Below are 22,580 nucleotides of genomic sequence, written 5' to 3'. Positions count from 1 at the left end.
AGGTTTTACAGTTCTGCCTTAATATCAAATATTTATTGTAAAATTTTGAAACCAAAGATGATTGTTTTAGAGGTAATTTCATCTAAGTGCTTATGACACTTAGAATATCAATTTCCAAAGCACGGAAAATGACACATCTTAACCCTCAGTCACCTCTAATCCATTACTGTTAAACATTCCATCAGCACCTGGGCTCTGAAGCTTTTCTGATTTCATGAATAATATCAGGCTAAGCTTGGTGATATTTTTCTCATGTCAATTAAACACACCTACACATACATACTCATGCACACACACAGAAAGGGGAGAATAATGCAAGGAGTTCAAGTGCTGGGTAAGTGTATTTTACATTCTAAATTCTAACTTGGTATCTGAAACATCTAGCAATAATTATATGTGCAGAAAAGTTTCAAAACCATAACAGAAAATTATCAGATAGATGTTAAGATGAAGTAAACAAATTATGCACGGTTATAAAAGACTCTATGAAGATAAACTGTTGAAAACAAATACAGTATAAAAGAAATATTGATGTTACAAATTTAATAAGAAGGAAACAATTATTTACTCTCACCTGAAATCAGAATTTTTAAATTATTTGGTAGTATAGCTACATGCACTACTTTTTCCTTCAACAAAATGAAGCTTCTGAATGTTCTTTTTCTTCTCTGATAGAAAATTGCTTACATCATAGTTGTCAATAAATGAATAGCCCAAGGATACAATACTCACATAAATCATTCTGTTTATCCACTTTATATATCAAAATAAAAAATACAGCTGCATAGAACATAAGCATTATGAAGTCCCCCTGCAAAAATTTGCATAATTACATTTTCACACAAAGGTTTTAAAACTATAGTCATATCAGCAGGTTTTAAGTACTAATGGAAAAGGGAATTGAGGTAATTATGTTGAACAGTGGCAGGAAATATGGCTTTTAAGAGAATCAGCTTAAAAAAAATCCCCAGTTGCATGTGCATTAAAGCTGTCAAAACTCTAAACTAAAGATCTGTTCTCTGTGCCAGCTAAACCCCTGCCTGACTCTGGAAAAAAACTTTCTGAAGCCATGCCAAGCCCTTTGCTTGAAAATAACATCTTAATTGGCTTTTTCTAATAAAATTCAAAATGCTCTTTTGGTGATGATAATAAACTCATTGTTTTATTCCATTTTAATGGTCTGGTCCCTTGGAATGTTCTGAGTATTACTATTCATAGAAAAGAAAAAAAAAGTCTATGTGCTTGAATTTATAGAGCAATAGCCAGGCTGGATGGACCAACAGAGTTGGAAGCTTTTGATGCCAGAAAGACATTTTTTATAAAGACTTATTCTGTTAAAACTCAGATCCCCTATACAATGGCATAAGATTCCAATCTCTTCACATTGACTCCATTATTATAACTTTTAGATGTTAATACAGAACTGTTGCTTAAAATATGGTTATGGTTCTGACTGGCCATTGACATAAATTAAATTATAAGTTACTTCTTTTCAAATAAAGAGATAATTTAAGTCATGAAATGTTGATTTTGCTTGAATTAAAACAACTATTTTGTATCTAAGAGGTTGGAAAATTTGTAAAAAGAGATCCCAAACATTTACTTCTATATGCCTAGTCATCTTAAGTTTCTTTATTAAAAGTATTTCAATTCATTATATTGTATGGCTTGTATATGTGTGTGTATATATATACACACAAAATATATATATATATATATATATATATATATATAATGGGAATTTAACTCAATATCATAATGAAATTCAAAATCATATATTATGTATTTTCATATAAGCCAACTTTATTATTACTTTGTTCCTACTCATTTATTCCATTAAACAAGAGGTCCCAGTGCCAAGAGTTACAGTTCTCCTGGAATTATTGTTCTGCCATTTATAAGGGCCATAACACTGCTTCTACTTGATGCAAATAAGTGAGTTCAAGATTATCAGAGTGTTTGATTTTCTCCACCCTCAATTTCCAATTTGATTAGTGCTGTCTTAAATTCTTCAGACCTGTTGTACTTATTTTCAAATTTCAGTAATGGGTAAGGTACCAGGTTGTTGCTTAATTGGCTTTTTAAAAATTATTTGGTAGTACAGCTACATGCACTACTTTTTTTTTTCCCAACAATTGGTACCAAATAATGTCTGCTGACAAAAGAGAAAAAGTCTTCTCTAGTCCAATTTTTTGTGAAATGAAGATTTTTGAAAACAAAATCACATAATTAATGATTATATTTCATATGCTATAATTGGGACATGGAATCTGGCACTCTTGGTAATTGATACAAACTCTAATAACACTAACACTGGCTGAAACAGAAGCAGGTATGGAGAACACAGAGAGGCAATCTATCCTTTCACATGCCTCATTCACTCCCTCCATATTCCTGTTATGTGTGCTGAGGACATGTTCCCTCCCTCTTACAGGCTATTCAACAAGTCATTCTGCATCACTAGTCCCTAGCAAAGGAACGGAGCTGGGGCTTATATATAGAAGCCGAAGGAGTCTCCAATCCTGACCCTCAGCCCACTCCACGAAACTGTTCCTACCCAGCTAAATTGTAAGTGCTAAACTGCTTGCTGAGCTAGATTTAAAATTATTTTACTATTATAAATCTGTGGTCATTCATAAATGCAAGCCATAAAACATAAATAATACATTAAAATGATACCAGGAGCACGACAACATTTTTTTTTTCCTGAATTATCTACTTTTGTTCTGTCCATTTACAAGAGAATATACACTCAGGAAAGACCAAAATGGTATTGAAATATAATGAATTTTTCACTCATGGATTATTTGTAAGTACACAGGGTATTTATGACACTTGGATATTAATCCCTATAGGACATAATCCCTTCTCCATGATTCATTCTTTCTCTAGAAAGTGATAACTTACACGAAGGAAATAAGTTTTTTTGTGAGAGAACTTAGCAGGTGATTTTCTGTTGTTGTTGTTGTTGTTGTTGTTTTGGTACCTAGCACTGAACTCATTGAACTCAGGGGCACTCAACCACTAAGCCACATTTTGTATATTTTGTATTTTATTTAGAGACAGGGTCTCACTGAGTTGCTTAGTACCTCGATTTTGCTGAGGCTGGCTTTGAACTTGTGATCCTCCTGCCTCAGCCTCCAGAGCTGCTGGGATTACAGGCTTGTACCACCACGCCTGGTTTAGCAGGTGATTCTTTAACACTTTTTTTTTCCCACTAGATCAGCATCTGGTTATCTCCTCAGAGGAACAGAAACTGGCTTCTGCAAAATTATATTGCTTTAAATTTGTTGGTCTATTAATTTCATACAGACTAGAGACTTTACACTGGCCATTACTTAATATGTAGGATAGAATATAAGAGCAATCCTATATTTATAGTCTGGTATATGATAATTTTTAAAAGAAAATAGTTTAAGTGATTTAGTAACTTAGGAATTAACTAAGTAGAATTTTATTATCAAGTCAATGTTAAAATTGAGAAAAGAAAGAATATTTAAAATTTATGCTGGTATCACTTCAAACCAAGATGAAAGATTATTCTAATGATTATTTTCCTTCTAATTAAATATTCTATCCTTACAAATAAAAAGGGTAGAATATTCTAGGGATTGACTAAGGGGTAAATGGAATCCTAACATATTCAGAATATCAACTTAACTTTCGATTACAATAACTGGAAAAGCAAGAAAAGAATGTCAATTTATTTGCATGGATGAACAATAAATAAAAATATGAACTTTTGGTATGAATGTACTGCCTCAATCTTTTATAAGAGAATATAGGGGCATTTTTCTTGCTATGAAAAACATATTTAACATCTGATATGAAGGCTGGGGCGTAGCCCAGTAGAGCACTTATCACAACCATGCAAGAGGGCCCTGGTTCAATCTCCTACACTATTTAAAAAAAAAAAAAAAAGTAGACAAAATCTGTTGTATAATTATTCTTAAATTATTGCTAAAAGCAATAATTTAAATAAATGTTTAAACTATGTTAAAGCTACAGTGTTAAATATACTCTGGAGAAGTAGCATAAGTTTGTTAATGCTCATATTAGTTAGGCCTGGCACTTCTTAAGGTTTTGTGCCATGCATTTGCAGGTATCCCTGATTCTATACAAGTATTGCTAATAATAAATTTTCCTCCACTTATGCTATTTCCATATTCTAGTATTTTCACGGCCACCATCAAGCTGTAGGAACTGCGCAAAGATTTGAGCCCCTCTGGACCTCCAAGCATAGGTATTTTGTGATAAATGAGATAATGTGGAAATTCTTCAGAATGCAAAAAGCACTCTGCCAATGTAATGTATTGCTTTTGAGCATGCAGAGGTAGTTACTTCTCACTGGCTGGGAAGGGAGGCTGGCAATGATGGTTTCTGACCTGAAAATGTAGACCTTGCCACCGTTTACAGCTCAGCACATTGTTTCCTGGCCAGTGCTGCCCTAAAATAGCACATGGCTCAGCACTCAGCTCTGCTTTTTATGTGCCCTTTGTCGACTTGTGCTCTGTAGTAGAAATGTTCCACCTTTCTGTTCATTGCTTTTAATTTTGTTTTCTTTGACAACAGAGGTCCTCAGTAAGACATAATTGAAAATGCAGAAGGCAAAGAAATGCTAGAATTTGCCCAAAACTTGGAGGTTATTTCCCCAATACTTTTTTATAATTTACTTTATTTTTTTTGTTGTTGTAGAAGGACACAATAACTCTATTTCATTATATGGTGCTGAGATCAAACCCAGTGTCTCACAAGAGCAAGACAGGCACTCTACCACTGAGCCACAGCCCTAGCCCCTAAGCTCCAGCCCAGCCCCCCTAATACTTTTACTTTTTTTTTTCCCACAGTAATGGAACTAAAACCAAAATGATAGTTTTTTTTTCCTACGTCCTCATATAAAAGATGTCTAGGAAATGGAAAAATTGAGTATGTTTAGTGCTATATTTAGGTAATGCTGAAATGCAATCCACGAAAAAGAACACTTGAATCACCTTTTTCCCCCTTAAAACATAAGCTATGTTGAACGTATGGAAATACACCATGACAAATTTGCATAGTGTAGATGAAAAGTGACAAGTGAATAATACATTTTTCTATAGTTAGCCTTCATCTGAGCTCAGATTTACTCCCATGGCCGTAAAAGGAAATCTCACCTATCACAACAAAATAAACATATTCCAGAAGGGCAATTCTCCTCATTCTCATTGTGATGAATCATAAGTTGAAGGAATAATTTAGGACAAAGTTGAGGGCAAGTTTTAATTTCTTATTTTTCAGGAAGGCTTATTGTTCTAAGAGAAAAGTGAAACTCTACTATGACTGTGACACTTTTTCTCCTTTTATTTTCTGGTTTCTTTTATTTTTTTAATTTCTTTTTTTAAATGGCACATAATTATTGCATGTACTTATGGAGTAGAATATAAAAATGGAATATATGTTTATAATGTGTAATGATCAAATATCAAAGTTAGTATTTTCATATCCTTAAACATTTTATCATTTCTGTTTGATTGTTGGGGTTTTTTTTTTGTTGTTGTTGTTGTTTTGTTTCGTTTTTTGGTTTTTCATGTTGGGGCTTGGATCCTCAAACACATATCCTCTACTACTGAGCTATACCCCCAACCCCTATCATTTCTTTGCACTGGGATACTTCAAAATCCTCTTTTCCACTTCTACTTCTTCATAACTTACTGTGAACCATAGTGACCCACTGCACTGCAGAACACCAGAACTTCTTCCACCCATGGAGCTGTGTATGACTTATCCAAACGCCTGTCCCCCTTCCCAATCTCTATTGACCATCACTTTACTCTCTGCTGTGACACTTTGAAGACAATAAAGTGAGTTTACAGAATGCTTTCGGGAGCAAATATTTTCTTTTAATTGTGATTTTTGTGGATCTTAAAAACTAATTCTAGCAGGGTTTATAGAAATGGTTTTAGCTTTGAAGTCAGCTTGTGTTTTAATCCTGCCCCTTTCCATCTCTGCAGCTTCGAGTAAGTTATTTAACTTCTGCCTCTAAATTCTGAGGGTAAAAATAATGCCTAATCAATAGGTGGTTAAAGTAGTAAATGAGACAATGTGAACTATTTAGGGTAGTACCTGCCACAAATGTGACATTAATGTCAGGAATAATTACAATGAATATAAATAAGTTACCAAAGTTATTTTAGAAATACAGAAGACAAAATAGTGGCATATACCTGTGAAGAATAAAAAAATACACAATTTTGATTCCAGTATATTTTTGCAAAACAAAACTATGAATAAAAGTTATATGAGATATAGTTTTGTAAATATATGTGAACAACATATCAACATATATCATCAATATTGGAACAAATTTAAAACCAAACTAGCATACTTTGAATCATCTTCTTCTGGTAAATAATTAGATCTAATTAGAATATATGTTTAGACTTATCTGTGTTAATTTAATGAAATATGAAAAATTTTTCCATGGAATTACTTTGTTTGGGTGGCTGAATAATCATAGCACATAAGATCACTCTTTGGAATTCAGAACATTGAAACATTCCTTTGATCCCAATTGTAAGCACTGAAGATTATAACATAATCATTTGGCAATACAATCAAGCTTAATAGAAGCTGAGAAAACTCATGTAGGAAATTCAGCTAGAGAAAACTCATCTAAATAAGAGTTACTGTGTTTAAATAACAGAAAAATATATGGGCTTCCAATTTTTAAAAATTTTCTAATGAAAGATCCACAGCATATCATAATTTATTTCTTTTTTAATATTTTCAAAAGACATTTTTTTGCCCTATCAAAAGTAAGATTACTCCCCTCCAACTCAAGCTTATTAAAGAGAGATGTTATTCAATTTTTCTTAACAGAGTCTTAATTAAGGCAATGTACTTCTACTTTTCTTATAGTCTCAAGGCAAGAGGCTACATTTCTTTGCAATTATTTCCCCTTCTGTTTCAATTGCATGTTACAATAGTTCTTTAATTTGTCACTTTACATCACAAATCTAGTATTGCCCTCCCCTAGAATGTTTTAGGTAATGTCCAACTCACTTTCATTCATCAATCCCTTAGTGAGTTCTTTGACACAATCACAAGAGGAAGAGTACAGAGTGCTTTTTGTTCACATAGCACCCCTTGTTGATTTGGGTTTATTAAAACATGTAGGTTATGTTCAAGATATTTAAGTGACATTTAACTGAGACCATTATATGGAGACTTAAAAGAAACTGCAAGAAGACAAGTTTTCCTGAGAACTAAATATTTCAGGAGATTCAATAAAACCTGGGTGAGCATTCTCTAAGATTAATGGAGAAATCAAGAACAATTGGCTTTATTTTTATCTCTTGGGCAACCACAAGACAAACTGTTTTCAACAAATGTGCCTTGTAATGTTAATGCCACTAGAGTTCATAAAGAAGCAATTTATTATTTTGAGTTTATTGTCTGATAACAATTCCTTGGCTTTTGAGTTTAGCTCACCAGTTCACAGGGCTTCTTTTATTTGTTATTTAATTAACTAAGCTTCTTGTCAAATGAGACAGATATTAAAAGATAAAAGATGTTTTATCTTTTTTGATTTGAAATGAAATTGTCTTTCATTTGTATACTATAGAGAACCTGGAGACTTTGGCATTTGTATAGCTGAATATTCAGAATTAAAATATGACAAAAGAAAGACAAATTAAATGAATGAAAGTCCTGACAATCCTGTGCTATTTCAGCCCCTACTTGTAACATACCTGTTTCCCAATTCGAAACTCATACTCACTTTTATGTTTTTGAATCACTGTCATGCACATGTAAATGTAAGACTTAACCATGGCTAACACTGACCAAGAAAAATCTTATATTAAAATAATAGAAAGGGGCTGGAGTTGTGGCTCAGCGGTAGAGCGCTCACCTAGCACATGCGAGGCCCTGGGTTCCATCCTCAGCACCACATAAAAATAAATAAAACAAAGGTGTTGTGTCCAACTACAACTAAAAAATAAATATTTTTAAAATAATAATAATATAAATATTTCCATAGAGTTTTAATCTTTTAATCATCAAACTGTTTGATTTTGAGTTTTAGGTAACTTAATCATTGGCTTAAATGAAGGTGTAGGGCATTTTAATAATGGGGTATCTTTACTGTAATCATAAACACAGGTCAAGAATTAATAGCAATCTTATATAATTGACTTTTCTGCCAGGAATTTTTAAACTACCAATGAATGTGTTTTTGAGATTTTGTAGCTTCATGAGAACTTTAAATCATTTTTATACACACTTTGATAACTAAGAATTTTAAGACAAGATAAAATGTAAACATGGAGTTAAATTTCTGCCTGTTCAGTAAGGCGATCCTCAAATGGTAAGAATTCCATTAGAATATCAAGGCACCTTAGTTGTATTCTACCTATTTCAGGATGTTACTGATATTATATTTCTAGATATAAAAGTACATAAATAAAAATGATAATCCAGGATTTATTAGGATTGTCATTATTTTTAAATAAGATGTGATAATTCAGATGTTTATGGTAAGGAGACAAAACATCCACATAATTAAATCGTTTCTTTGGTAAGAGAGAGCTATTATGTAATCTTGGATAAATCAACTTCAAAACTTCAGTTGTCAACCAATCTTAAAACACAAGTAAGCAAATAATGTTTTGTTGTTTTGGTAACTTAATAATTAACATATTCATTAGCTCACTAAACTAAATGTTTGACCCCAGTTAAAATGCTGAACTTAAATTCTACTAATTTCTTCATGCACAAAATATTCCAAGGACCAAGTATTACTGAAATAATTTCCTGTTTACTCACTTTAGACATGAAAAAACAAGTTATTTTACAAACATTTATTTGGGTATATGCATATAACATATACTTGATATTTATGTGCATATATTTATATTTTATTTTTTAAATCACACATATATTTATACAGATATAATTCATATCATCATAATAAAATGGACGAACCCCACAGGTTCCTCTTTCCAAGGTTTTATGTTACTCTAAACTGCTCCCCAAAGTGGCAAATTAGTATCTACAATTTGGGGCCATGCACAATCATATGACAATAATAAGAAGCAAACCAAACAATCTGGGTTCTCATTAAGTTCAAACTCACCATAAAATGATATTTAAAATGTCAGAATCACAAGAAAGATGATGCAGATGGGGAAATAAATACATGTTTAGACATATCTAGACATGCTAGGTATTTAGGAAAAAGACAGCCTAATAGTATTAAGGATTAAGACAACATCCATAACAGGCCACCAAACAGGTCCCTGTGGTAGTCTCAGCATATATGAGACCTCTGTCCTTTTGTACTAGAAAATAAGATTTCTGATCAAAACACACAATTACTCTGGCAGAAAACTTTTAAAATTCACAGGGGCCAAATGTTTATTGACAAGGAAGTAGAAAAATTAGAAGGAGGTTTGAGAATTAACAAAAAAGAATTAATATATGAACTCAATTCCCAGATTATGTGGAATATTTAATGTATTATACTAGGAATGTTTGGAATTAGGTAGCTTAAAATTTTTTTGACCACTAGCTATCTATTAAGGCATGGATCTATAGTCAACTGCATACAATGTGGCAAAGATCTCTGTCTTTATTCTATTTATGTTCTAGTCGTATGACGGAGAATGAGAATCTCTTGCATTCTGTCTCATGGATATCGATCGGTATTTTAAAGCAATCAAAATTTCCTACAGGATGGTTGTGAGTGGGGCATTTTTGCTGGTTGAGGTGATGTGGTGGTAAACGAAGTGAGAATTTATGTTAATTCAATAGTTATTGAACAATAACAAATACCAGTCTGTGCTAAATGGAGGGGAGTAATTATATTTCTAATGAAGATCATATTTCTAACCTAGAAGTATTTACAGATAATAAACTTTAATGCAAACCTTCACATATTATATTAGAATACACTTTATGGACCATACTTTACAAAATTAATTTATTAATTTTCAAAACAGTTCTATGAATTATGTGCTATTCCTATTTTAAGATGATAAACCTTTGGATTAGAGAAGTTAAGTAACTCCCCCATTGTAACATACCAAGAAAGTAGTAGACAATCATGATTTTAAATCGGTCTGTATGACACCAAAATGTATGAACATTTAAAATTGCTTTTGTCTTTCCCTTCCAGAACATTCACACAAAATATTCTTTAAAGCATTGAAAAATATTATATAGAAGACTTTATAAAACAAACCAAGTTTAAATATGATTTCAGGGAAAGAAGAGGGTCTTAGAGATCATTTGATCCAGGCTTCTTTTTAAAGTGATCAGGGATATTTGAGGTCTCAACACAGATTCACAGTTAATTAGCAAGCAATCATGGATTGAAACTCTGATATATTTGTTTCAGGTACATGCTATTCTCATTATGCCATACTCCCATCCTATTAGTAATATATTGATTTATAACAAAATATGTCTATTTAGTTATATTTCCTAATATTTTAATAAAAATATCTTAGAAATCTTAGAATTCAAGATATTTTTTCCCAATTAATTATAACTATATTTTTGCTGGTACTTTTTATTTTATACTTAAAGGAAAAAGTGTCACATCCATACAAAATACAATTATAGATTAAGAATCATTACCAGCAATAGTCAGGGATATTTAATAATAGAAAAGTAGTCAATTTATTAGGAGGCCTAATACTTCTAAATATTTAAATATATAATAACAGAATTTTAAAAACATAATGTAAAAGTTGATAGAACTTGAAGGAGAAATAAATAAACAAACTTGTAATTATAGTTGTAAAATTCAGCCTCTTCTGTCAGTAATTGAAAGAAGATAGAAAACAATAAGAATACAGAAACATTATTAACTGACTAGTGCACCGATAGAGCACTCTATGCAGTAACAGCAGAATATATATGTTTTTCAATATAGACTATATTGTGTGTCATGAAATAAGTTTAAATAAATTTAAATAATTGCAACAACAAAGTATGTGTTCTTTGACAAGAAATTAAACCAGAAATCAGTAACATATATAAAATATACACAAATGTTTGTAAATTATCAATATATTTCTAAATAACAAATAGGCAAAAAAATAATACAACAATTAGAAGAAAAATTGAACTAAGAGGAAATAAAAATGTATGTTATCCAAAATTAGTGGTGGACTGCTAAGTCAGTATTTTGAGGCAAATCTATAGCACAAATGATTATTAGAGGAAAGTCCTAAAATAATCAACCTAAGCTTCCACTCTAAGATGTTCTGTAAAGAAAAGAACATTAAAACAAATCAAGAAGAAGTTAGATAATAATAAATTTTAGAGCATAAATCAAAATCAATGACATATTAAACAGAAAACATTGGGGAAAAACACAAGAAAAACAAAAGCTAATTAAAGAGATCAATAAAATAGATAAACCTCTCAGCAGACTAATTAAGACAAAAAGGGTGTACCTACAAATTTTGAATATCAGAAAGGAAATAAAGAAACATTACTATGGATCCTAGGACTATAAAGAAGTTATTATGGATAAGCATTTCAACAAATTGAATATCTTGGATTGAAAATATAAATTACCAGATGAAACAATACTCTTACTGTTTTTATGAGGACTAAATCCATTTTAAACTAGAAAGAATATTTACCATACTTACCTCAGTAATCATATTTTTTGTCGATTCAAATATAGATCATATCTTTATTTGTTTGAAGTTCAGGAAACTTTTCTTAAATTGATATATTTTACAAATTATATCATACTTATTGCTGATATTATAAAATAATATATGCTTAAACCTTAACTGAATACAGTTGGGACCTTTTAAACAATACCTTTCATAGGATAATATCAAGTAAAAAAAGATTTGCTATTTGAATATCGGGAGCCTTCTCTTATGATCCTTCTTGATTCTAACAATTTTCTGGGTAAAAAATGCAATGCCAAATAAAGTTGTGAAGTATGAATCTATCAATCTACTGCAGCTTTTCTTTAAAAAAATCAATTCAAAGAGCATTGAGATGAAGCTTATATTCACTTTAAAAGTTATTTGGCATAAAATGGTAATTCTAAAAAGTACAAAGTATCTATTAAAAATTACAATGACATGAAAGATTTAGCTAGCACAAATGTAACTGATTAATATTATCTGAAGTATATTCTCACAAAGAACTGAGGACATCTTCTTGCTCCCCTACTAGATCAATAGGTAAGACAAATCTGTAAATCATTGTTTCCCAAATGTTATTACCCCATCAATGCACCACAGAAGAAGGGATGGAATGTGGATGAGAGAAGAAACCTCTTATTTCTCATGCCTTTATAAACTTACTTGGACTGCAAGTAAGACAAGACTGAACAGATTCTTCTAAAGTTCTACCCAAAAAGAGATCAAGGTAGAGGACCAAGTTACAGGGAGAGAGAAGATACAAAGACAAAAGACCCAGTAGGCAAGGTAATTGAGAGGATATATAGTTACAGAGAAATGATGCAAGTGTTGCAATTGACTGATACAGCTTGAAATTATCTGAATTTTTAAAAACATTTTAATTTCTGGTTTTGAGCTGAGAAAACAGTGATTTAAGTTTGTAATGTAAATGTTAAAAATATATATGCATGTATACTTTAATAATAATGTTAAATGTTAAAAAGTTATATAGTATGTATACTTTAATAATAATGTGCAGTCACATAACTATCAACCCTGCCCAGAGCTCTGTATTTTGATGTCAATAATAAACCATATTGGAGGAGACAGAAGCTTGTTGTGTATGATATTAGGACAAATCATTATTTGTTTAATGAAAACTTTAAGCAGACTATGAAGTCTCTTAAGAAAATGATCTTGAAGTGTTGGTTGATATTTGTATGTTTGAACAACCTTGTTTGCCCAATGTATTTTTCCTTTGATACCTTGCCTAATATATAGTAGTTCACTTAAGGAGGTTTATTTTTAATTAATAATTTAGACACTGTGGGAATGTATTAAAATGTTTCCCCCTGTTGTAACTAATACTCTATTTCTGTAATTATGTATTAATGATACTCTTGGAAAAGACAAAATATCAGAACTTTCAGGTCAGTAACTTATCATATCATGCCATTTTCTATATAAGTTATAAATCAAAGGAAATCTTATTTTGCAAAAACCTATTTTGATTTTGAGGGCATTTGAAATACTTGACATTTAGTTATTTTATTTCATTTACTTTACTTTTGGTACTGAAGATTGAAGCTAGAGTCTTTTTACAACTGAAGTACATCCCCTGCCATTTCTCTTCTTTCTTTCTTTCTCCTTCTTTCCTTCCTTCCTTCCTTCCTTCCTTCCTTCCTTCCTTCCTTCCTTCCTTCTTTTCTTTTTAATTTCTTATTTTGAGACATTCTCACTAATTTTCCCAGACTGGCCTCAAACCAGTAATCCTCCTGTCTTAGCTATCAGAGTTGTTGGGATTACATGTTTGTATCACTACACCCCATAGGATGGACTTTTAAAACACTACATGCCAGCAGGCTGTGGTGGCACCTGCTTGTAATCTCCCCAACCCCTACTTGGGAGACTAAGGCTGGAGGATCACAACTTCAAGGACAGCCTCCAAGCTTGTCTCAAAAGAAAAAATAAAAATTACCAGGGATATAACTTGGTGGTAGAGCATCCCAGAGTTCAATCCCCAATACCAAAAAAATGTCCATACTAACTTCTAGTCACTGTTTAGTACAGAGTCACTGTCCTACATACTATTGAAGTTTGGTTCTAAAAGATTTTACTGCTTAATTTTCTTCTATAAATTATAAATTTTAATTATTATCAAATGCAGACCTGCTGAATTATCTCAGTAACTAACTTGTTACTGATGTTTGCATTAAAAGATTTGGGTTGGTTTTGATGGAAGACAGCAGGTTTAGACACCTAAACTATGAGACCACTCAGTCTCCCTATAAATTAGAGGAATAGAACATAAGGGGAAATGGTATTGCTCATTAATGCCTTTTCTTTTTTTTATTTGATAAGATATTTTATAATTTTTAACTTGGAAAACAAAGTGTAAGCAGACTGTAAGATGCTTTAGTAATTAAGGGGGGAAAAGGACATTCCAGGGGGCCTTTTAAATCCATTCTTCACAATTTAACTGAACATTTAGGGTTTAAGAGGAATGCCTGACTTGTAGTCTAAGGAAGCAATTAGAAGCTCACACATTCTAAGTTCTAAATATGGCTCCTTCCTTGCTTAGGATGACCTTGGGGAAAGCACTTGGTCACTTAAAAGAAAGAAAGTGCAGGGGTGGGGGGGAAGCTATTTAACTAAATGTCAGTCATAGTGCTATTTGAAATTGAAGATAACAAGGAATTTCAGATACTTAACAAGGTCTGAGATTGTACCATTAATCAAATGAAAGTAAAAATATATGCAATGACACTAAGGTTCATGCAGAGAGAATTAAAAGACATAATAAAATATAAATTATTCTGACTAGCATGATGGCATCTCTCATTTTTTTTTTATCCCAACTGTCCAGTGAATACAGGTTCCTTGATTGACTGAGATCATCCATCTGATTGTCATTTGAACTGTGTACATTAAAATGATACACACATTTGAGAAACCATTCCCTCAGAGGGCCTTAGACCTTTTTGCTACGTAAAAATCTGAAATGTCCACTTTTCCCTAAGTTTATGGAGACATTTGTATACAACAACCATCAAAAGCATATTTCTGCCAGGCAAGGTGGTATACACCTGTAATCCCAGTGGCTCAAGAGGCTGAGGCAAGAGGACCTTGAGTTCAAAGCCAGCCTCAGCAAAAGCAAGGTGCTAACCCTGTCTCTACATAAAATACAAAAAAAGGTTGAGGATGTGGCTCAGTGGTCAAATACCCCTGATTTCAATCCCTGGCACCCCACCCCCAATAACATATTTCCACTATTATTTAGGTTATTTTCAATTACCTAGAGTTTTATGTCAACCTCAGGAAGTCCTTATAGAAATAGAAGAAACATAATTAGAACATTAAAAGGAGTAGCCAGTTCTGAGGCTATTGTCCAAATTTTACAGGGTGCATATTTTAATAATTGAAACTATATAGTTCTTTCTAGGATTAGCATAAAAGAAGTATTTCTCTCAGCATGTCCAGGTGAATAGTAAGATCAAAGATGTTAGGCTTTGGGCTCTCCATCATCTCCCCGAATACATACAAAGAAACACAGAAGAAATTTAAGAGAAAGAAAAGAAAATACAGTCTCCTATACTTCAAGTAATTTTGTAAACATTATCTTGAACTCAACAGAACACTTTTGTCTATCCGCCAATAATTTAAAATTACCTGGTTGTCCAAAAAGCATTCCAGTAATACATTAAACATTAATGCTCAGTATTATTTTAGTCTCTTAATTTATGAATATAGATAAGAAAGAAAAATAAGACTTCAAATAACATTTGAACCATGAATTTTATCAAATGTCTTACCATCAAATGTTAAATAAACTCTTGCTTGGGGCTGGGAAGATCCTTTTACACAGATAGAACAAATAAATACTCCAACCAACACGCAAATTGCCTGGAATGCCATTTCTTCAGATTTGCAAGTTAATATCCAAGGGAAAATACCTTTAAAAAGAGAGATAATGAGTTTGTTATGTCTCATTTCACATTTCAGGATTATATATACAAAAAAAAAAAAAATCTAGCAGCCCAGACAGAAAAATCTATTCGAATAAGATGCTACTGAACTTCTATAGTAATGCAAACAGTAGGAGGTGCTGTGACTTTGTTCCTCAGAAAGGAAAATTTAGATTTATTTGTGTCTTGAAGTCCTTGCCAGAAGAGAATTGGTTCATCTTCCAGCTAAATAATGCCAGCATCAAAGCAGAACAAAGCAGAAAGGAAAAACTTACTGATTCTTAAAGGAAACCCTAATGTTTTAACTGATCTTCTCTAAAACTCCATTCTATTACAGTGACTAGAGAGTGATACTGTAAAGTATTGCTGATGAAAATTCCCTCTCCCATACATAGAGTAGTAAAGAAATCCCACATTCATATGTACCCACTCACTCCCTTACTCATTAGCTCTTTAGGAGTAATTGTATCTGAAATGGTGTTTCTACACATAAATTTATGTGTGCTCAGCCCTTGTCTACTAAAATCACTTGAATCAATTATCTGCCAATTTATTCAGATGACCAGGCAGCTGTTAAATGATGCAGATGAGATAGCCATGGACCGGTGCCAAATACAAACCAATGACCTAGCAGTGAGTAACCCAGTGAGCCTCCTATCCACCAAGGCACATTTTGAATAAATCAACCAGAAAGTGGGCTGTCAAAATTCCAAAAGATAAATCAAGGAGACAAGTATTACAGATTGAAACTATAGCAATAAAACTGATACATACTCTTAGCTAATGTCTAAATACCAGGGAAAATCAGGTAATTTTTAGGACAAATCTATAACCACTCTAGAGGTCATAATATGCAAAATATACTCAGGACCATAAGAAAAAACCTATCATTTTACACCTATCATGATTATACAATAAATGGCATGGCAGGTTAATCTAGAATCACATTTATACAGGTAACAACAATGCTGATCTGCAGCATTATGTGGCTTTTTAAAATGAAATTTTGTCATTAATTCTCTTCATTAAAGAAATGTTATTAAAAATTGAAAAGACTGCTCCATTAGCACAGAAGAAAAAACAATTAAACCAAATGTGAAAACTTAAACAAAAAATTATAAGTTGCTTTCATCAGTGGTGCATATGCTGTAAGTTAGGAATAAAATGTATGCTTCTACCACACAGATGGAGGAAACCCTAGAGATGTTTGTGTTGGTAATTTTCAAAAGAAACAGTTTCTTCCTGCTTCCACAACCTCTTCACCCTGTCATCCCTAAATTAACTTAGAAGAAAATTGATTTTATGGGTGACTTTCTTTTAGTAATTTGCCCCTTGGTCTGTTGATTTTATACTTAAAGGGAGGGGGGAGCTATTAATATGTCCAACCTCAGTAGGCTGATAATACTTACACTTTTTATTTTTTTGCATTTTGCTATTACCAGAATATAATCTGAATGTTTCTCTCAAAGGAACATATGCCATAAATTGCAAAGAGTAATACCGAGAATGAAACAAGGACAAATCAAATGAAGCTACTTTACAGAACAAGTGAGTTTAGTTCCATCTAGTGATGAGAGGTGAAAGCCCAGTGTCCTAGACTTGCTCCCCGCGCCCCCTCCCCCAAGTATCTTACAACTTCTTCCCTTCAACTCAAGACGTGCTGCTTGGTGTTTTCACTTCTACTGACTGCAAACTAAGAATACCGGAGAATTCTTTCAAGTCCTCGCGACCAGTTTTGCCTTAGAAGGCTTTGTAATACTCAACTTTAAACGCCCCGCAGGTGTCACAGCCTAAAGAAACAACTCAAGCCGGGCTCTCAGCGAGGGTAACGTTTCTCTGACAAACCGCGCGTGCTCTTAACAAAATGTTCGGACTCCAGCACACTCAGGTATGAAAAGCCAATGCACAGACCCAAAAGTTAGATTTTTGCTAAATCTGAAATTCTCAAAATAATGAATCCAGCTTACCGAGGTTGGAAGAGCTCAGCACGGAACAGTCACCAATTTACAACTGGAAGGGATCCGCCAGTCTCTCTAGTCCTTTTCTCAGAAGACCTTAATTTCTAGAGCGTCCCAATGTGATATTCTTTTTTTTCCCCCAGGTCCTCTGAGTTTCTTTGTACAGGAATCCTCAACCCTGTAGTGCCGTGGCACCGGAGCCCTTCTCCGCGTCGCTCAATCAAGCACCTCGGAGTGAATGGAAAAGTGGCCAGGCGCAGGGGGCGAGCGCTCGGTGTCCGATTACAGCGACGCCGCGCACGGCTGGGGCTGCCCCGGCGCGCCGCCCAGCCGGCTCGCATCACCGGCCCAGCGCACTCAGCGGCATCTCCACTGCCCGAGAGGCCCCACCCAGAGCGTGCCCGCGAGAGTGTGGCAGGGAGCCGCGAGGGCGGGCCGGGCGGGGCTGACCCGGAGCACCGGCAGCCCTGGAGATGCAGGAATGCGCTGGAGCAGGCTAGAGGACCAGCCCAACAACTCTCTCTCTTCTGCAGACGGCGGTGGGGTGAACAACTTGCAAAGTGCGCTCCCAGGTTTTTTTGTTACCGGCTGCTCTTGGAAAGCACACAGGCATTACTTGGCTGTAAATATCAAAGTGCAAAGCTGTTTTTTTTGCCAGAGAAGGATAACTACATCCTTTTAAGGGAAAGAGTTGTGATTTTAAAAAGGCAACGAGTCTTGTCCTTATCCTGCAGCAAAATTTCTAAACCCAGTCAAGATAAATCTACAATCTTGTCTAAGAAGTCTATCGCCCCAGCCCCCTTTAAATAAATAAATAAAACAGGCATCGTTTCCTATTGCATTTCCTTAATGTCCTGAAGGCAGTAATTCTGTTGACCTTCCTACAGTGATTCATATCTAGTACCTTCTCCTCCAGGATACCTCAGAAACAACTAAGAGAAATGATTTCACAATTTTGTGGAGGAAGATTGTTCTGAAATAAGCCAAAAGATTGAGGCTTAAGTCTTCAGACACTAGCGATATGTTTCCAGCATTCCTTTCAGGTATACTCATTAAAGTCTGGGTCTGAGTTTGACGTTAAGTGAAAATACTTTTCTCCACCACAATAAACTGAATGTTTCAGCATCCACAGAAAAGAGCTTTGGCCCCTATTAAATAAGCAAGCACTTGTTTAAAATCACCTTGAGCTAATCCAGTAGATGTCGCTGTATAGAGGGAACGTGGAATATAGTTCATTCACCTTACACCTTATAATTTTCTTTATAAAGTGAAGCAGAATCGTTATGTTCTTGTAAACTGTATCATAGGACACACCTCTGAGATTACACATAATCGCTCATTGGAACAGCTAAATGGAATCTTTGGTAAGAGAATGTGATGATTGAGAAACATCTTTCTTGTGTCTAAATCCCCTTTCTATGTCCAGTACACAGGAATATGTCTCTGACTCTTACTGTTGAGAAACAAAGGGATCAAGTCAATAAGACCTTAAAATTAAGTTCACACCTTGCTACAATATTCACTTGATTGTGTGATCTGGAACCAAACTTAATAGTATCCCTGATCTTTGCATTTAATCTGATTAAGAAATGGGCAAGGGATCTGAATAGGTATTTCCCAAATTGAGATGTATGAATGGCTACCAGATACTTGAAAACAGATACATAACTAATCATTAGTGAAATTCAAATTAAAACCACAGTGAAATATTACCTCACACCTGTTAGAATGGCTATTATCACAAAGACAAAAGGTAAGTGTAATACCCTGGAGGTATGCCTTGTTGTTGAGAATGTAAATTAGTACAACCATTAAGGAACATAGTAAGGGTAGTCCTTTAAAATTTTTTGAAAAATAGAATTGCCATATGATCTAACAATCTCATGTCTGGATATTTACCTGAAAATTTTGAAATCATTTTGTTGAAAATATGTCTGCATTTCCATGTTCACTGCAGCACTATTCCAATAGCCAAGTTATGAATTAGCCTAAGTGTCAATCATGAAGGAATGAATAAAGAAAATGTGACACACACACATGTATATATGCAATATTATATTATACAATGTGTTATACAGTATTCCACTACACAATGGACTACTATACAAACTTCTAAAGACAAGAAAATTCTGTCATTTGTTCCAACATGGATGGAAATGGGAAAACATCATGCTAAGTGAAATAGAACTAATACAAAAAATACAAATACACTATGTTCTCACTTATACATATAATCTAAAAGAATTGAACTCATAGAAGAAGAAAGTAGAATGGTAGTTACCAGAGGGGTGGGAGTTAATGGATATAGGAAAAGGAAGTCAAAGACACAAAAATCCAGCTAAACAGGAGGAATAGGTTTGATGTTTGTTTAGATCTGTTAGTCAACATTTTGTCACTGTGGCCAAAATACCTGACAAGAACAACTTTGAGAAGGAAAAAGTTTACTTTCAATCATGGTTTCGGAGGTTTAGCCCACAGTCAGCTCCATTGCTCTGGGCCAGAGGTGAGGCAGAACATCATGGTGGAAGGGTCTGGTGGGGGAAAAACTACTCAATTCATGGAGATCAGGAGGCAGAGAGAAAAGGGGGAAGGGGCTGAAGAGAAGATGAACCCTTCTATAGCACACTCCCAGGGATCCCCCCCCCCCCCGGTCCTGCCAACCCCTACTTGCCTACAGTTAGTTCATCCAAACTGAAATGGACTAATCAGGTTACAGATTAGGTGACAGATCTCATAATACAATCATTTGACCTCTGAATATTCCTGCATTAACACAGGAGCTTTGGGGAAACACCTCATATCCAGACCATAACGAGACCAATTGTGCAAAATAGTAAATATAGCCAATAATGGAGTTCAGAACATATCAATATGGCTGAGTAAATTTTAAATGTTCTCACAAAAAAATGTTGATTATTTGAAGCAATGGCTCTGTTAGCTTAATTTAGCCTTTCCACGGTGTATTAAAAATCATGGCACCATACTGTTCCAAGTAAATACATACAAATATCATACAATACATAATAAGACATTTTAAAAATCCAACTGTTTAAATTTTCAAAAAAGTAAACTTAAGAATTCAAAAATAATATTACAAGTATAATATTAACGACAAAGTTATTTGTGTTTTTTAAAGACATTTCCAATTCAATGAATATGTTCTTTCAAAAATAATTTATATAGTAACAAATTATCTGGGGGATGATTAAATGCAATAAAAATGTAAGCAGACCCTTGGCATAACTTTGTAACAATGGATTGAACCCACAAAACATCTGACAGTATTAAAATCCAGATGTAAATATAAATAAGCACGATTCTGGCTTCTCTGAAATCTGTCTGCAACTGATTTAAGATCTAGGTTATACACTGTCCACTGTTATCTTCCTACTGATCTCTGAGCTAGCATTTATAAAAATAAGGAGCAGGAAGAATTGTTAGAAATATGAGTGTGAGCATTAACAAATTTATATAATTATCAATTTAGAAATGTGAAGCCATGAGACACCAATTAATCTACAAATCCACATACAAAATTTCTTTATACATTTTATTTTTAAGTTTCTAAGAACTGAGATAAAAATATGCAAGACAAATGCTTGTGAAATGGTATATTTACAAGGTAGTTTAATTCCAAACCATGTTTTCCAAAATCCAGAGAATTAGTTCAGTCTCTTACACATACTCACAAAGCTTTGAGGTCTAAGACAAATAGTTTAGATTTAATCATAGTCTATGAAACTCTTGCTGAGATTCCCTCTATCTTGCCTGAATAAACGTTCTTTCAATGTGCTTCTGGGATTTAATGGTATTTGCTTAGGCCTGAGACATTTACAGTTGGCCACACCTCAAAATGAATCATAAAAACACTGATAGGCATTAGCCAAGAAAGAGTCAGGCACAAGGACGTAATCAGTGCTCATACTTACCTGAAATTTAAGCCATAGAGTGAAATATTAAAAGTGCCATTAGTGTCGCTAATAAGATTTATCTCTGCCTCTTTGGTCCTACATTGCTTAGAAACCTAAAACACCTAGACAAAACCAGATTTATTTGAGAAGCATTGTAGCCAGTACTCCGTTTTTAGATTGTGGTCTTTGCCTCTGTCTTACTAGATAGGAAATGATGTGAACTAATTGAGGAAGCTGGGCTGGGAAAGTGGACACTAATCTATATCTCTGACTTTGTATCTCTTTCTCTGTTGCTACATATGAGGCTCTATGCATTTCTAATTGTAAAGTTCTTGGCAGTCAACAAAATAGTGACATTGGTTTGCTCTGGAGAAGGACACTAGCCAGAAAGAGAATTCTTATTGTTTGCCTTGTTTGAGAGTAGTAGCACACCTAAATTTAGAGGCTATTAATTGCAAAGTTTGCCCTCATTATTATGTTTTGGGGAAAACACCCAGCTTAAAATGCTTCAGAGCACTGCATCTTTAGAAAGTGTGTGCTTTCAATGGTCATTTACTTTATTTATGTCACCCTTACTTCTCCTTGAGTTACATTATCAGCTTGGAGACCAAGCCAGTCAAACGGGTCTAGTGTGAGAATCTATATGTGGAATTGCTATCTGATAGGCTATGGTATTGCCTCTATCAAAATATTCTTTGTTTTTTAAAATAATGAGTCTTATCTCTACTTTAATTTTTAATCCATGGCTAATCTATGTCTCTGACTTTTGATCTCCTTCTCTGTTGCTATGCACTAGGCTCTATGATTCTCCAATTGTAGGATTCTTGGCAGTCAACAAAATAAACTAGTGACAGTGGTTTTCTCTAGAAAAGGGCACTAACCAACAAAAATATTCCTTATTGTTTGCCTTGTTATATCTTTTTATTTTTTATTTTTTTTTGTTATATCTTTTTAATAAGAAAAAAAAGCTGAATACATATTACCAAACTCAAACTTTAAGTCTTCAATATACCTTTACATACTTTTCAACATCTTAAATACAGTAAAAGGCAATATGTTCAGACTCAACCAGAATAAGAGCATATTACCTCCATTTTTAAATATCACAGT

The 22,580-nt window shown here is 33.7% G+C and overlaps 1 protein-coding gene across 1 annotated transcript in view; it reads right to left on the bottom strand.

The window, feature by feature from the left end:
* Sema3c (semaphorin 3C) overlaps positions 1-17,968 on the bottom strand; it is a 159,499-nt gene extending 141,531 nt beyond the window's left edge. The window contains exons 1-2 of the mRNA XM_005340671.5: positions 17,569-17,968; positions 15,449-15,589 (exon numbers count right to left, since the gene is read on the bottom strand). Of these exons, the coding sequence (XP_005340728.1) occupies positions 15,449-15,551 (103 nt within the window). The 5' untranslated portion in view covers positions 15,552-15,589; positions 17,569-17,968. The remainder of the gene's footprint in view (positions 1-15,448; positions 15,590-17,568) is intronic.
* Between the last annotated feature and the right edge of the window lie 4,612 nt (positions 17,969-22,580).

The sequence above is a fragment of the Ictidomys tridecemlineatus genome, chromosome 2 (assembly GCF_052094955.1).
Source record: "Ictidomys tridecemlineatus isolate mIctTri1 chromosome 2, mIctTri1.hap1, whole genome shotgun sequence".
Lineage (NCBI taxonomy): Eukaryota > Metazoa > Chordata > Mammalia > Rodentia > Sciuridae > Ictidomys > Ictidomys tridecemlineatus.
This window is presented reverse-complemented; position numbering and strand designations above follow the sequence as displayed.